The 17,439-nt window shown below is 44.9% G+C and overlaps 2 protein-coding genes across 2 annotated transcripts in view; both read left to right on the top strand.

The window, feature by feature from the left end:
• grid2ipa (glutamate receptor, ionotropic, delta 2 (Grid2) interacting protein, a) overlaps positions 1 to 17,439 on the top strand; it is a gene marked incomplete at both ends in the record, with an annotated part of 153,290 nt that overhangs the window by 27,448 nt on the left and 108,403 nt on the right. Inside the window, 3 exons of the mRNA XM_079520927.1 lie at positions 1,188 to 1,441; positions 4,309 to 4,644; positions 16,748 to 16,902. Coding sequence (XP_079377053.1) covers positions 1,188 to 1,441; positions 4,309 to 4,644; positions 16,748 to 16,902 — 745 coding nt within the window. The remainder of the gene's footprint in view (positions 1 to 1,187; positions 1,442 to 4,308; positions 4,645 to 16,747; positions 16,903 to 17,439) is intronic.
• On the top strand, positions 9,567 to 12,331 carry LOC306936256 (tripartite motif-containing protein 16-like; the record flags this gene model as incomplete). The annotated part of the gene is made up of 3 exons (XM_079519747.1): positions 9,567 to 9,816; positions 10,149 to 11,593; positions 12,245 to 12,331. 3 exons carry the CDS (start codon positions 9,567 to 9,569, stop codon positions 12,329 to 12,331), a joined length of 1,782 nt encoding a protein of 593 aa, XP_079375873.1.

Genomic DNA, 17,439 nt, shown 5'->3' with positions numbered 1-17,439 from the left:
AAATGCTTGGCTACGGTGTGTATAGTACCAGCATTCAAATCCGAGGGGGGTAAAAAAAAAAATCTTCTTTGGCCCTTGGTCGTGGAACGACCTACAGTCCAGACTAACATTGGCTTTGAAAGTTCCCTTGAGAAGTTTCAAAAGCATCATCTTAGATGTACAGTCCAACACCTGCACATGTTTGGATATGTACTCGCTCTATGTTCATGCCTATATATATATTTATTATTTCCGTTTATATTTTGTACATTTTGTATTTTTGCCCTGCTACTAAAAGATCAGCACTGTGGTGAATTGTTGTATTTATTTCATAGGTACTTTGAGGTGTATCATGACGCAATGTGTTTTTACTGGTTAATTAAAGGTTACATCAAATAAAAAAGGTTTTGAGAAGAGCCTGGATGTTGTCATCATGGCTCCACACATGTGGTATCAATGGAGTATAGCCTAGCTTAATTGGCCAATATACTAATATCACACTGCATAATCCACCGAGGGCAAAACATTTATTTTTTGTTTGCACTGGCAGATTTGCGTCTGCGAGGTTATCAATGAAATCCCTGGATGTCCATGAGAATATAAACTAAAAGTCCTCTGCAGAGGACAAAGGGCTCCATTTTCGTCACCGCTAAACCCCTTATCCCTAAACTTATTTGCCTTATTTTCACTATTTTGAAAACCATTTTTGAATAGTTCAACTAGCCAGTCTACATCGACACATTGTGAGCTTGTAGACTGGCCATTTTAACTATTCAAAAATGTTTTGCAAAATAGTAAAAAAGATCTGAGTGGTGCAACTCCCCTGCCACCCCCCCTCCCCCCCCTCTCTCTCTCTCTCTCTCTCTCTCTCTCTCTCTCTCATTAGCAGGCAACAGTGCAGCACTATCTCTCTGTTTCTGGCACAACAGCGCCCCTACTGGTACTCATGAGTCACACATGAGTCACACACAAACATAGTCACACACAAACATAGGTTAACACGGACATTGCTGTTCCTTGGAGTGGTTGCACCACTCAAAAAAAAGGCAAAGAAGATTAGGGATAAGGGGTTTAGCGGTGACAAAAATGGAGCCCGAAGAGTTCCATATCGGGTTCTCAGGAGGATATTTCAACATATCTCTCTCTCTCTCTGACTCTCTCTCTCTCTCTCTCTCTCTCTCACTGTCTCTCTCCCTCCCTCCTTTCAGACCTGGGCCTGCCCGCCACCAACCAGAACTGGCCGGAGGAGTTTGGTTTCCGGCTGGGCGGCGCGGGGCCCAGCTACATCCTGACGGTGGTGGAGGGCAGCAGTGCCTACCTGGCGGGCCTGCAGCCCGGAGACCAGGTGGTGGACATCGAGGGCCAGGACGTCACCAACCTCAGCACGCCCGCCCTCATCGCCCTCGCCCAGACGCTCAAGACGGTGCCGCCCAGCATCGGAGTAGTGTCTCGCATTGAGCAGGTATAGGTCCGCTCCATTGATTGACTGATTGATTGATTGATTGATTGATTTAACCCATTCTTGGTGTTTTATAAGCTATTGAAAAATAGCAGATCTACAAGCTCGTAGCGCGGCACTTGGTGCCGCGTTACGAGCTTGTAGATCTGCTATTTATTTTTTAAATCGTAAAAATGTTGCGCAAATCTTTGAATATATATTATTTCAGAGCGAACGTTTTAAACTCAAATTCTTGCTTCTGAGGGGTACCTGGAATAACATATTTTCAGATGGGGGTCGGTGGCCAATTATATATAATTGTTGGGGTCCTTGACATGAAATATTGAGCACCACTAGTAGAAACAAAGGTATTTCAGAAAACTGTCAGGATTTAGAAGATTTTTTTTTTTTAAATTTCGACGTCAGGCCTAAATGGGTTTCATACATCACCAACATTTGTATTATTTGACCTATATTTTTAGACCTGGCTTTGACATCCATCCATCCAGCCATCCATCCATCTTCAACCGCTTATCCGTAGTCGGGTCGCGGGGGCAACAGCTCCACCAGAGTTGTTCCAGACTTCCCTCTCCAGAGCAACATTAATAGTGACTTCCTCCCGGGGTTGAACCCCGAGACGTTCCAAGGCCAGTGACGGCCAAGCTACACCAGGCTTTTCTCGGGCGTTTCTCGCGCGTTTTCTTTTTTTTTTAGGTCCAGTCCTATTTTAAAAAACGCACGCGCGAGACGCGCGTTTAGGGTAAACGCGCGAGAAAAGCCTGGTGTAGCTTGGCCGTTAGTCGATTGTGTTTCCTCCAACTGCGCCTTGGTCTGCCCCCGGGGGGGGTCTCATAATAAACAATATGACAAAAGAAGGATTTCCACGTTCCCGATGTGTCTTCCCAACTTCACAGCCATCTAGGAATCACATGGCAGCACATGTGTACCGTCTTCTAGATCAGGGGTTCTCAACCCGTGGGTCGCGGCCCCTCGGGGGGTCGCCAAATTATTTTGGGGGGTCCCCAAATAACCCCCCCACCCCCCATTTTTGAGTGGTGTAAACCACTCCTACAACTGGCTTTGTTAGTTTACGTGTCTGTCCGTTTACGTGTCTGTCCTTTGTTAGTTTACGTGTCTGTCCGTTTACGTGTCTGTCCGTTTAGTTTACGTGTCTGTCCGTACCAAAAAAAAAATCACACCCGTGTGAACTGAGTGGTGTAAGGTTTTATATAGCATGATCAGCTGTGGTCTGACGTAATGTCTGACCACAGCACAAGGGGGCGCTACAGCGGAGCAAGCCCTCGTGGCCTCCGGAACACGGAACTAGGCTCTACCTTGGTCCGATGTGAGGTATTATATAAGGTAAGGTATTATATAGCCTGATCAGCTCTGATCTGACGTAATGAAATCACACCCGGATGTGATTTCACAACTGGCTTTTTTTGTGCAGAAAAAATGACCATGGTTGCTACGGTCATCCAGTTCACCCGGGTGTGATTTAATTACGTCAGAAATTATTTTGAACATAGCAACCATGCTCATTTTTTTCTGCACACAAAAGCCAGTTGTAGGAGTGGTTTACACCACTCAAAAATGAGCATGGTTGCTATGGTCACCCAGTTCACATGGGTGTGATTTCATTACGTCAGACATTACGTCAGACCACAGCTGATCAGTCTATATAAGACCTTACACCACTCAGTTCACACGGGTGTGATTTTTATGCAACTGAATGACAATGAAATGGAAATGAAGAGACGTTGCCAAAGCATTTTCGGGAGTCCCCGGCCAAAAACGTTGAGAACCCCTGTTCTAGATCAGGGGTTCCCAAACCCAAACTGAAAATAGCAGATGTACAACGTGCTGCTTCGCGCCATGTCGTGAGCTTGTAGACCGGCTATTTTCACCAATTCTTAATTATTTTTTATTTTTTTAAGGGAATTTCTTAGATTTGTTTTTAAAATGTATACAATTTTTTTTTTTAAATTAGAAAATAAATACATCTTTTGAAACATACGGTATATATTTTAAATGTAGGAAAAGAAAATGGGACTGGGTCCATGACCCAAATATCAAAATGGGTCTCGTCGACCCAATGTTTGGGGAAACCTACAGTCCCCCTACAATTTGACGATGAAGAAAAACAGTCAAAGTATATCATGTAAGGCCTCACTCAGACCTTTACTGCATGCTTGTTGTATGAATGTTGTGTAGTGTCATGGCCGCCCCAATGCATTTCCAATGGAAGTCACATGGTTTGTAGTCCACATTTTGGACTACAAGCTGTTGTATGGCTTTCGGCTGTGTTTCGACTGCGCGCCTCCCCCTCAACACAAATGTTGTGTCAAACCATGTGACTCCCATTGGAAATGCATTGGGGCGGCCATGACACTACACAACATTCATCCAACAAGCATACAGCAATGCAGTAAAGGTCTGAGTGAGGCCTTAGGCTGAGCTCACACCTTTCATGCAATTCTCTGTGCTCGTTGGGTTTTGTGTCATGGCCGCCCAGCGGCCCAATGCATTTCCAATGGGAGTCACATGGTTTGACACAACATTTGTGTTGAGGGGGAGGGGCGCAGTCGAAACACAGCCGAAAGCCATACAACAGCTTGTAGTCCAAAATGTGGACTACAAACCATGTGACTTCCATTGGAAATGCATTGGGGCGGCCATGACACTACATGGGGGAGGGGCGCAGTCGTCCGCCCCTCCCCCTCACACAACACAATGTTGGGTCAAACCATGTGACCTCCATTGGAAATGCATTGGGCCGCTGGGCGGCCATGACACAACACCCAACGAGCACAGAGAATTGCATTAACCGTGTGAGTGCACCCTTAGAACGAGCTTTAATCTTTTCCACCTCCTCCTCCTCCTCCACACAGATCAACATTAACCCGGGGCCGGACGGTCGTTTCGGCTTCACCATCGTGGGGGACAGTCCCCTGATGGTGGAGGACTGCATGCCCAACGGCCCCGCGGGCCGTCAGGGCCTCAAGGCCGCCGACTACGTGATGGAGGTCAACGGCATCCCCGTCAAGCAGCACGACGCGGCCGCCGCCATGATCAAGGCGGCGCAGGGCCGCCCGCTGCGCCTGGGCGTGCTCAGCATGACGGCGCGGCGGCCCAAGCGCCTCAGCAGCAGCATGAGGGTGCTGTCCCAGAGCACGGACCCCGTCAGGGAGAGCCGCGCGCAGAAGGCCCTGGAGTTCAACCAGAGGGTGAGTGTTCTGACAGAAGGCCCTGGAGTTCAACCAGAGGGTGAGTGTTCTGACAGAAGGCCCTGGGGTTCAACCAGAGGGTGAGTTCTGACAGAAGGACCTGGAGTTCAACCAGAGGGTGAGTGTTCTGACAGAAGGCCCTGGGGTTCAACCAGAGGGTGAGTGTTCTGACAGAAGGCCCTGGAGTTCAACCAGAGGGTGAGTGTTCTGACAGAAGGCCCTGGAGTTCAACCAGAGGGTGAGTGTTCTGACAGAAGGCCCTGGAGTTCAACCAGAGGGTGAGTGTTCTGACAGAAGGCCCTGGAGTTCAACCAGAGGGTGAGTGTTCTGACAGAAGGCCCTGGAGTTCTACCTGAGGGTGAGTGTTCTGACAGAAGGCCCTGGGGTTCAACCAGAGGGTGAGTGTTCTGACAGAAGGCCCTGGGGTTCAACCAGAGGGTGAGTGTTCTGACAGAAGGCCCTGGAGTTCAACCAGAGGGTGAGTGTTCTGACAGAAGGCCCTGGGGTTCAACCAGAGGGTGAGTTCTGACAGAAGGACCTGGAGTTCAACCAGAGGGTGAGTGTTCTGACAGAAGGCCCTGGGGTTCAACCAGAGGGTGAGTGTTCTGACAGAAGGCCCTGGAGTTCTACCTGAGGGTGAGTGTTCTGACAGAAGGCCCTGGAGTTCTACCTGAGGGTGAGTGTTCTGACAGAAGGCCCTGGAGTTCAACCAGAGGGTGAGTGTTCTGACAGAAGGCCCTGGAGTTCAACCAGAGGGTGAGTGTTCTGACAGAAGGCCCTGGAGTTCAACCAGAGGGTGAGTGTTCTGACAGAAGGCCCTGGAGTTGTGTTCTGACAGCACACTTCAAAACAACACTGCTACTGAACAAACACATAGACGCCTTATCAGACGACGTCACACTGATAAGAAACGTGCACGCGCATAAAGGCAGCAGAAGAACACCACCTCTCATAAGATGCAATGGAAAAGTTCTAACTGCACTCACGTGTAAAAAATGCCCCATCAAACTTTCAGATGCTGTTTTTCTCCCAGTGTGGAGGAAGAATGATTAGGATTTTTATTGTGATCTCTCGCCCTTGAAATATATAATCCTTGGTTTCTGTTGTGTTTGAACAATAATAGCAATTCAAAACGGTTGTCCTCAAAACCACACCTCCAGTCGCTGTCATAAGAACGTGAGGTGCACTCATGATCACGGCAGCAGAGCCTGTTTGTCCACGGCTGCAGCCCATCAAGTATAATCTATGCTTCGTCCCGCGATGGTGTTGCGCACGCGCAGACCTCTACGCTCACAACAGTCGCATCTGCGATGCGATGTGAGCTTGTATATCAGCTGTTCTCTGTGCACAATACTGTTGGTGATGGAAATTTTAGTAATAGGAATATGGATCTTAATGGGGTCTTGTTAGACTGTTTTAAATTATTATATTTGAGTAATGCTTCCTCAATTTTGATAGGAAGTGGCAGAGTGAAACTCTGGAAATGTAATAGAGTACAAATACTCAAGTCAGAAGGACTGTAAAACCTGATTAAACCAAGTGCATATTAACTTGTAAAACTGTAATTCTATATTAATACCTTTAAAGTCATTAATATAGAATTGGTGTTCCATCATAAACCCCAGTCAGGGGGCATTAAGAATGCAATTTAGATTGTTAATGTTATAAGTTTTAGCATTAACAGGAATACTTTTAAGAGAAATGATCAATATCCAAATGTTACCTTAAGCAGGAAATACTCTTTAGAAAAATACCTTTAAATACCCAATAAAAAAGATGAGTCCACTGAAAGAATGATTGTCCAGTCAGAAGCATTATGGTTTAGTCAATTAATTTTCAGTTTGGAGAGAATAGAACAGATCCCACATACAGCCAAATTACAAAATGTCTCTCCGGCGTGCCACAAAATGGACACAGTATATATATCATTTTAATCAAGATTTGAGAAGGCTACACAAAGCAATGTGTCAAATAACCAAAGGAAGTTCAAACAATCACATCCTGTCCAAACCAGGAAGCATAATGTATGGGATATGTAGTTAATCATGTAAATGTAGTTCATAATTTAAGATAAATTCAACCAGCTAATGTGACTAGCAGACAACTTGTCTGCTCTGGCAAAGGCCGAATAACAGGGTGTTTTCCACAGAAAGGCAGACAACGGTAGACTCGGGAAACAACAATTCTTTATCTTACTCGCTGACTGGGGGAGAGTGAGATTTAATACTATCTGTTTTACGCTGGGGCAGAAATGAGATGTAACTTAGTGGGATACAGGGCATGAAAAATACATGGGGCATGAAGATACAAAGTCATTGGGAACATGGAAACTTCCATCCACAAAATAACAGATCTACAATAATTCAAAATTATCCATCAGTTGGGCTTTGAAGTATAAATGTATCCTAGGGTGAATCTCACTAGCCAACTCACAAGAGGAGGTTGAATTTACTGAAACCAGCGCTCCCCAAAACAACAGGTTTGGAGATCTGTTGGGAATTGATTACATGAAACAGTCACCCGTGCGCCCAGTCCCAATGTTTGTAAACAAATAATTGGTCTATTTGTATGTGATTACTAGGGATGTCCCGATACCCTTTTTTCGTTTCCGATCCGATTCCGATCCAACAATTTATGTGTTAGCCGATACCGATACCGATACCGATACCAGTGCTTTTTTTAAAAAAGTGTAAAGTACATGTACTCATGTTGGTTGCGTTATCACGTAGAATAACGTGAAGTTTAGCCCTGGTGATGTTCCACTTTGCATGCAAGCACACACACACACACACACACACACACACACACACACACACACACACACACACACACACACACACACACACACACACACACACACACTATGCATATTATATATATGCTTATTATATTTTAATAATCTTCTCTTTATTTTAACCAACCAAGGCACCCCTTTGCAGTTTGCACTACATTTTACTAGGGCCTTATACAGTGCCTTTCTAAAAGACAGAGGGAACTGTTAATTGTGTACCGTCACTTTAAATGCATAATGCATCATCGTACATTGGTGTCACGCACCAAAAATAGCCAGTCTACAAGCTCACACCGCGTCTGGTTGCACTGCGTTGTGAGCTTGTAGCTCTGCCTTTTCAGCAGCGATAGATTGAGAAGTTGCATGCACTGATGCACATTGGAATACGTCACGTATTATGTGAGACTATTCAATCGATCTGCGGGAGATATTATAACTAAGCTTCCTCCCCGCAAATATATATCATATGCGGGGAGGAAGCGTCAGTGAATCCTCGCTATGAGTCTGGCCGCGCCAGGCTAGCAGCTGACGGCTCCCGTGTTGTTTCGACTCGGTGCAGACATGATGCAAAGGTATCGCATTTGGGTTTAATACAATGCATTATTGACAGATGCATTAAAATGTAACCAAACTTTTCCACCCGTTCCACCCACGGCGCAAGTTACCATGAGCGTCAGACCACCGTGGCCCAGTCAGTTTAGAGTTTATTTGTCCAGTCTAACTTCGAAGAGAGGGGGAGAAAGAAAAACAACAAAAGATAGTCTACTTGGCAGCCCTTGTGCATGCAAATTTAGTTAGTCGCAAACTACAGCAAGCCGCCTTTGTTTTAAATTGTCCCCCATTCGCACGTCGGCAAAGGCGTTCACACCTACGGCTGGAGATGTGCGTTTTCAATACCGGGGCGGCCCCGTCTCACCGTGCTGCGCGCATTACGTGATTAAATAAAATGTGGTATCGGATTGGTGCAGGGCGTACTTGCCGATTCCGATATGACCAAATAAGGGCATATCGGATTCGGAGGGCATTGTAAGTAAGTAAAGTTTATTCATAGAGCACCTAAGCTTTCACAGACAATCACAGTCACAAAGTGCTTTAATAACAATACAAGTAAAACAAGTCAATAATATATAGTCAATAAAAGTAAAACAAGTCACTAATAAAGTAAGACAAAAATAGAGTTAAAATAAAGCAATCAATATTTAACTAAGCTATGGAAAGGACTGTCTAAAAAGGTGAGTTTTTAACAGTCCTTTTAAAAATGGCCATATAGGTTAAAGGTCAAGTTTATTTATGTCCCAAACTGGACGATTCATTTTACAGCAGATGTCATAAGATATAAATATATATCTGGGATATAAATATATTTATATCCCAGATATAAATGGCATTAAATGGGGGTCAGTAGCCTATGCATGTCAAACTGGTGGTCCCCGGACCACTGGTTGAGAACAATTTTTGAGTGGTGCAAACCACTCCAACAACTGGCTTTGTACCCGTGTACCCGTGTACTCGTGTTTGTTCGTACCAAAAAACTAGCATGGTTGCCATGGTTAGTGTGTGACGTCACTGACATAGCTGATCAGACTATATAAGACCTTGCACCACTCAGTTCACACGGGTGTGATTTTTATTAATTAATGAAAAAATAAAAAACCCAATTTTTCGCGCGTGCAGACTCGGCCCCCAGCCTGGTTCCCTATAGTCAAAATATGGCCCTTGAGGAAAATTAATTGGGGAACCCTGACGTACAGTATGATATAGGTGAATATGGTACAAATTGAATTAATAGTTATCACCATGAAACTTCCCCCGTTGATTACTTACACGAAGACAATGATTTATTGTGCCTTTTAATTAGGCATTATATACAAAAATATGCAAAACATTGAAAATATGAAAAGCTACTACTGTGGAATGATATACCACTCTCATGCACCTCCTGCACACAAGCTAATATAGACGGACCTTGAACCCTGAGTGTCAAATTCCTGCCAAGCCTATTCATAGGCTTCCACCTCTGAGGAACCAACCAGAAAGAAGCTCTCATATCATGACATGTGATCTCTGAGGAAATGAAGCCAACCTTAACTCAATCTGTTAGTCAGTCAGTCATACAGACAGTCGTACTGAAATGGCGCAGCAGGGACTTCAACTGGACCAGGAACAGTTGTGTTGTTCGATCTGTCTGGATCTACTGAAGGATCCAGTGACTGTTCCCTGTGGACACAGCTACTGCAGGAGGTGTATCGAGAGATTCTGGAACCAGGACGATCAGAGAGGAAGGTTCACTTGTCCACAATGCAGACACAGCTTCATCCCAAGACCTGTTCTGAAGAAAAACACCATGTTGGCTGAGGTGGTGGAAAGCCTGAAAAGGACAGGTGAGACCAATTGAAGTTCTCTTGTAAATACAGCTCACTAGCTGTCTGTGTCAGATATACATTTATAAACCAATAAAGTAATGAAACGTATTATTACAAGAAAGCAACAACAAAGCAGTGTGGCAGGATATCTTGCGGGAAAACAGACACACAGTCTAACACAGATTGGTGGTAAGGCAGATAGACGTTAACAAAAAACAATAGTTACCAGGCAGCATATAGTCATGCTGGCTCCTATTAGGCTACCAAATATGAGGGTACAGGCACATACAATTTTACAAATGAAATATGTTTGATCAGATTCATAAATACATATACCAATTTATCAACAGGACTCCAAGCTGCTCCTCCTGATCACTGCTACGCTGGACCTGGAGATGTGGCCTGTGATTTCTGCACTGGGAGGAGACTGAAAGCTGTGAAGACTTGTCTTCAGTGTCTGGTCTCTTACTGTGACACTCACCTCCAGCCTCACTACCAGTCTCCTGCCTTTAAGAAACACAAGCTGGTCAAAGCCTCCGGCGATCTTCAGGAGAACATCTGCTCTCGTCACAATGAGGTGAAGAAGGTTTTCTGTCGTACTGATCAGCAGTGTATCTGTTGTCTGTGCTCCATGGATGAACACAAAGGTCACGATACGATCTTAGCTGCAGCAGAACGGACTGAAAGACAGAAAGAGCTTGATACGAGTCAGCAGAACATCCAGCAGAGAATCCAGGAGAGAGAGAAAGACGTGAAGGTGCTTCACCAGGAGGTGGAGTCCATCAACCACTGTGCTGACAGAGCAGTGGGGGACAGTGACGCCATCTTTACTGAGCTCATCTCTTCCATGGAGAGAAGACGATCTGAGGTGAGGGAGCTGATCAGAGACCAGCAGAAACGTGAAGTGAGTCGTGCTGAAGAACTGAGGAGGCGTGTGGAGCAGGAGGTCACTGAACTGAGGAGGAGACATGCTGAGCTGGAGCAGCTCTCACTCACAGTGGATCACATCCATTTTCTACAGCGTTACACCTCCTCCCTCTCAACGATCAGTGGATCTACACACCCAGTCAGCAGCAATGTCCGTCCTCTGAGATACTTTGAAGATGTGACTGTGGCCATGTCCAAGATGAGGGAGAAACTAGAGGACATTCTTTCAGAGGAATGTACAAACGTCTCAGAGACAGTGAACAGAGTGGATGTTTTACTGTCACCACCAGAACCCAAGACCAGAGCTGAGTTCTTACAATATTCACGTCCGATCACACTGGATCCAAACACCGCAAATGAGTACCTGTCTCTGTCTAAAGGGAACAGAAAAGTAACACAGATGACCCAGCAATCATATCCTGATCACCCAGAGAGATTCACTGCAGTGCAGCAGGTTCTGAGTAGAGAGGGTCTGACTGGACGCTGTTACTTAGAGGTAGAGTGGAGAATAAGCTTTCTTGGAAGTTTTTCTTTAGCAGTCTCAGATAAAGATATCAGCAGAACAGGTAGAACAGGTAGATTTGGATTCAATGAACAATCATGGTGTTTAGGGTGTAACAACATATTTGGTTATACTTTCAGTCACAGAGGCATTGATACTCCCATCCCAGTCCCAGTCCCTATGTCCTCCAGAGTAGGAGTGTACCTGGACCACAGTGCAGGTACTCTGTCCTTCTACAGGGTGTCTGACGACACCATGACGCTCCTTCACACAGTCCACACCACGTTCACCCAAAACCTCCATGTTGGACTTAGCCTTTCATCTGGCACTGCTGAGTTGTGTGACTTCACTGCTGAGTCACTAGATGTACGTCGTATGTTGTTGTTAACAATAACATTTTGTGCATTATGTGCATATACCCTGTATATTGGTTTTTTTACGGTTGAGGTAGCCTCGGCACCCAGGCTTTCATTTCCGTTCTCATTCGGCTCATACTGTTGGGGTAGAAAATAATATTGGTGTTTACATTACGATAATCTGGGGACCACCTGGGGGTGCCGACCCGCAGTCTGAGAACCACTGCTCCAAGCCACTGTATAAATGTTGTGAAAAAAGTTACATTCAATAATAATGTTGTGAATAAAATGACAGATCACTGCTTTGTTGTTCTTTTTATATGTGTGTAGGAAGGTTGACACAAACGTTTAATCTAGTCTCTGCTTCATATATCAGTTAAGGGTTCCTTAGCCTGAGGAACGTTTAAGACCCCTGCACTAGATTGATATGAGGCTTGTGTATTAACATTAGTTTTGTAACAATAATCAAAATTGTTGAAGTAACTAAAGTTTTCAAATAGTCGTAGTGGAAATTAAAATATTTTCCTCTGAGAGTAGAAGTAATTGTACTGACTGACCGTAAATACTCCAGTAATGTAAAACACACCTTAAAGGTACTTAAAGGTACTTGAATAAATGTACATTATGTGCTCTTCTCATGTGGCTTCTTGGGGATAAACAGACCAAGAGAATGAAGTATGTGTGTACTCTGCTGTCCCCTTCGGCCATCATCATCGACACCCAGTTATTGGTCTGGCTGTCTGAGTAGCAACGCAACTCACATAACATTCCTGTGAAATTATCATAATCACACACACACACACACACTTGCTTAAGGTAGTCCATCGTGGCACACACACACACACACACACACACACACACACACACACACTCTCGATTCATTGCACATGAAGTGAAATATTTATAAACCTTTTTTTTTGTTTTAATCCTGATGATTATGGCACATACAGCTCATGAAAATAAAATATCAAAATATTAGAATATTTCACGCGACCACTAAAATAATTGTCTTTTAACCCAGAAATGTCGACCATCTGAAAAGTATATTAATGTATGCAGTCAATTCTTGGTCTGGGCTACTTTTGATATTTTTTATGGAGGGACAGACAGCAGGCTGACATGAAATGGGGGGAGAGATGGGGGAGAAGACATGCAGTAAAGGCCGTCGGGAGTCAAACCCGCGGCACACTGCCAGACTGGATTACCAGCCAAGGTGCCTGGACCACTGAGTCATGGCCCAGGCCAGTCTGGGCTATTTTTGAACAAATTACTTCATCAATGTGGCGTGGTGGCATTGAGGTGATCAGCCTGTGGCACTGTTGAGGTGTGATGGAAGCCCAGGTTTGCTTTGATTACAGCCATGAATTCCTTTGCATTGTTCAGTCTTAAAACCCATTCTGGGCGGGAACCCCTTTTGGTGTTTTAACTAAGCATTATGTTATACTTTAGCTATTGAAAAATAGCAGATCTACAAGCTCATAGCGCGCCACCGAGTGGCGCGCTACGAGCTTGTAGGTCTGCTATTTTTGAAAAATCGTGAAAATGCGGCACAAATCTTTGAATATATATTCTTTCAGAAGACATTTTTTTTTATTTCGACGTCAGGCCTAAATGGATTAAGCCCAAACCACACCAAAGGGTCGAGACGAGACGGTTTTAGCGTTCGTCCCAGCGGTGTGACATGTCCTGTCACACCCACTTCGACCCACGTCGACCCACGTGATTCAACTGGTTCAATTCACAGGCCAAAACCACACCAAAGGGTTGCCATGTGCGTCTACTCGCAACCGTTTCGTTGCAAGGAGTTTGCATTGACGACCCATTGCAGGTGTGGTTTGGGCTTTTTGTCTCACACCTTCCTCTTGAGTCTTGACAATACAACCTAGATTCTCTGTGGGGTTCAGGTCAGGTCAGGCCAGTTGGCTGGTCAGTGAAGCACAGTAATACCATGGTCAGTACACCAGTTACTAGTAGTTTTGGCTCCGTGGGCAGATGCCAAGTCCTGCTGGAAAGGGATCAGCATCAACATAGGGGCAGCGGTGGCCTAAGGGTTAGAGGAGTGCCCTTGTTGCCGAAAGGTTGCCGGTTCGATTCCCCGGACAGGCAGGAAAAATATGGGTGGGGAAGTGATTGTCATCACTCACCCAACACTGCTTAAGTGCCCTTGAGCAAGGCACTGAACCCCCTGGAGCTGCTTAGTGGCCAACAGTATAAGACTGTGGTTGTACTGGTCAGCTCCCAGGTTTTAGTGTGTGTGTGTGTGTGTGTGTGTCTGTCTGTCTGTCTGTGTGTTTCTATGTGCAGGGCGTTGCTGAAAATGAGCACCTGTGCTCAGCTACTTCCCTGGGTAAATAAAGAATAAAACAAAATAAAAATAGAAAAACTAGAAAGGTCGCAATTTAAAAAAATTGCAAAGTGTGGTTGCCGGCCCGCAGTCAGTAGCTTACATATGCCCCTCCCACTAATATTGCCAGCCAATTACAATGTCACGTCACCCCTGCGATCATGCGTAAGTAAGCTTATACACTGAAGTATACACAGTGCTGTACAATGTGATAGTGGACGCCTGGACGGTTGTGTTGAGACTCTGGACTTGATAGAACACAGTGATGTTATCCATGGTGTTGGTCCACTGACAGTGATAGAACACAGTGATGTTATCCATGGTGTTGGTCCACTGACAGTGATAAAACACAGTGATGTTATCCATGGTGTTGGTCCACTGACAGTGATAGAACACAGTGATGTTATCCATGGTGTTGGTCCACTGACAGTGATAGAACACAGTGATGTTATCCATGGTGTTGGTCCACTGACAGTGATAGAACACAGTGATGTTATCCATGGTGTTGGTCCACTGACAGTGATAGAACACAGTGATGTTATCCATGGTGTTGGTCCACTGACAGTGATAGAACACAGTGATGTTATCCATGGTGTTGGTCCTGACAGTGATAGAACACAGTGATGTTATCCATGGTGTTGGTCCACTGACAGTGATAAAACACAGTGATGTTATCCATGGTGTTGGTCCACTGACAGTGATAGAACACAGTGATGTTATCCATGGTGTTGGTCCACTGACAGTGATAGAACACAGTGATGTTATCCATGGTGTTGGTCCTGACAGTGATAGAACACAGTGATGTTATCCATGGTGTTGGTCCACTGACAGTGATAGAACACAGTGATGTTATCCATGGTGTTGGTCCTGACAGTGATAAAACACAGTGATGTTATCCATGGTGTTGGTCCACTGACAGTGATACAACACAGTGATGTTATCCATGGTGTTGGTCCACTGACAGTGATAGAACACAGTGATGTTATCCATGGTGTTGGTCCACTGACAGTGATAGAACACAGTGATGTTATCCATGGTGTTGGTCCACTGACAGTGATAGAACACAGTGATGTTATCCATGGTGTTGGTCCACTGACAGTGATAGAACACAGTGATGTTATCCATGGTGTTGGTCCACTGACAGTGATAGAACACAGTGATGTTATCCATGGTGTTGGTCCTGACAGTGATACAACACAGTGATGTTATCCATGGTGTTGGTCCACTGACAGTGATACAACACAGTGATGTTATCCATGGTGTTGGTCCACTGACAGTGATAGAACACAGTGATGTTATCCATGGTGTTGGTCCACTGACAGTGATAGAACACAGTGATGTTATCCATGGTGTTGGCCCACTGACAGTGATAGAACACAGTGATGTTATCCATGGTGTTGGTCCTGACAGTGATAAAACACAGTGATGTTATCCATGGTGTTGGTCCACTGACAGTGATACAACACAGTGATGTTATCCATGGTGTTGGTCCACTGACAGTGATAGAACACAGTGATGTTATCCATGGTGTTGGTCCACTGACAGTGATAGAACACAGTGATGTTATCCATGGTGTTGGTCCACTGACAGTGATACAACACAGTGATGTTATCCATGGTGTTGGTCCACTGACAGTGATACAACACAGTGATGTTATCCATGGTGTTGGTCCACTGACAGTGATAGAACACAGTGATGTTATCCATGGTGTTGGTCCACTGACAGTGATAGAACACAGTGATGTTATCCATGGTGTTGGCCCACTGACAGTGATAGAACACAGTGATGTTATCCATGGTGTTGGTCCTGACAGTGATAAAACACAGTGATGTTATCCATGGTGTTGGTCCACTGACAGTGATAGAACACAGTGATGTTATCCATGGTGTTGGTCCACTGACAGTGATAGAACACAGTGATGTTATCCATGGTGTTGGTCCACTGACAGTGATAGAACACAGTGATGTTATCCATGGTGTTGGTCCACTGACAGTGATACAACACAGTGATGTTATCCATGGTGTTGGTCCACTGACAGTGATAGAACACAGTGATGTTATCCATGGTGTTGGTCCACTGACAGTGATAGAACACAGTGATGTTATCCATGGTGTTGGTCCACTGACAGTGATAGAACACAGTGATGTTATCCATGGTGTTGGTCCACTGACAGTGATAAAACACAGTGATGTTATCCATGGTGTTGGCCCACTGACAGTGATAAAACACAGTGATGTTATCCATGGTGTTGGTCCACTGACAGTGATAGAACACAGTGATGTTATCCATGGTGTTGGTCCTGACAGTGATAGAACACAGTGATGTTATCCATGGTGTTGGTCCACTGACAGTGATACAACACAGTGATGTTATCCATGGTGTTGGTCCACTGACAGTGATACAACACAGTGATGTTATCCATGGTGTTGGTCCACTGACAGTGATAGAACACAGTGATGTTATCCATGGTGTTGGTCCACTGACAGTGATAGAACACAGTGATGTTATCCATGGTGTTGGTCCACTGACAGTGATAGAACACAGTGATGTTATCCATGGTGTTGGTCCACTGACAGTGATAAAACACAGTGATGTTATCCATGGTGTTGGTCCACTGACAGTGAAAACTTTTATTTTATTATCTGGTATTATCTACCAGGAGTACTTTATGCTTCAGTATGTTGACAAGCTTCATGGAGATGCTAATTTCCCTTTCTAGCTCGATTTGGCACCTGCCTGGGGGGTGTCTGTCCACTCAGTCAAGACGAGGGGGGGTGTCCCGGTGAAACGTGATGTGTATCCTCTCTCTCTATTGGTCAGGTGGAGGAGGTTCTGGGGGAGGAGCCAGACGTGAAGGAGGAGCTGTTCGAGGTGTTGAAGCAGTACGCCACGGAGAGAGACGTGGACAGCCTGGCCGACGCCCTGCCCGACATCCTCATCTCTGACACGCACCAGCAGCTCATCGACAGCGTCAGGTAACACATCCACCAATCACATTACAGCATCAGGTAACACCCACCAATCACATTACAGTGGTTGGCCATGCGTCTATGTGGCAGTGCGATCTGAGTGAGACACACACACACACACACACACACACACACACACACACACACACACACACACACACACACACACACACACACACACACACACACACACACACACACACACACACACACACACAAACTCTACATATTGAACAAAAGCAGAAAGTGATTTCTCTTTGGCCACTGCCTAGGGCATTAAGCAATTAAGTTTACTAGTCGACTAGTTTACTAGTATATGACTAGTTTACTAGTCGACTAGTAAATCCACTAGTCGACCTTGTTGGTACTAGTTGACTAGTTGATAAGAAAAATAATATATATATATATATATTTTTTTCCTCCCGATTTTGTAGGCCTCAAGATCAGGTAGATTATAGTTATAGTCACCAATGTACACAGTTTCTAAATGTACAAATATCTATTTTGTTTTTTTACATAATAGGTAGATAACCCATTTTGGGC

Source organism: Electrona antarctica (genome assembly GCF_951216825.1).
Source record: "Electrona antarctica genome assembly, chromosome: 14".
Lineage (NCBI taxonomy): Eukaryota > Metazoa > Chordata > Actinopteri > Myctophiformes > Myctophidae > Electrona > Electrona antarctica.
This window is presented reverse-complemented; position numbering and strand designations above follow the sequence as displayed.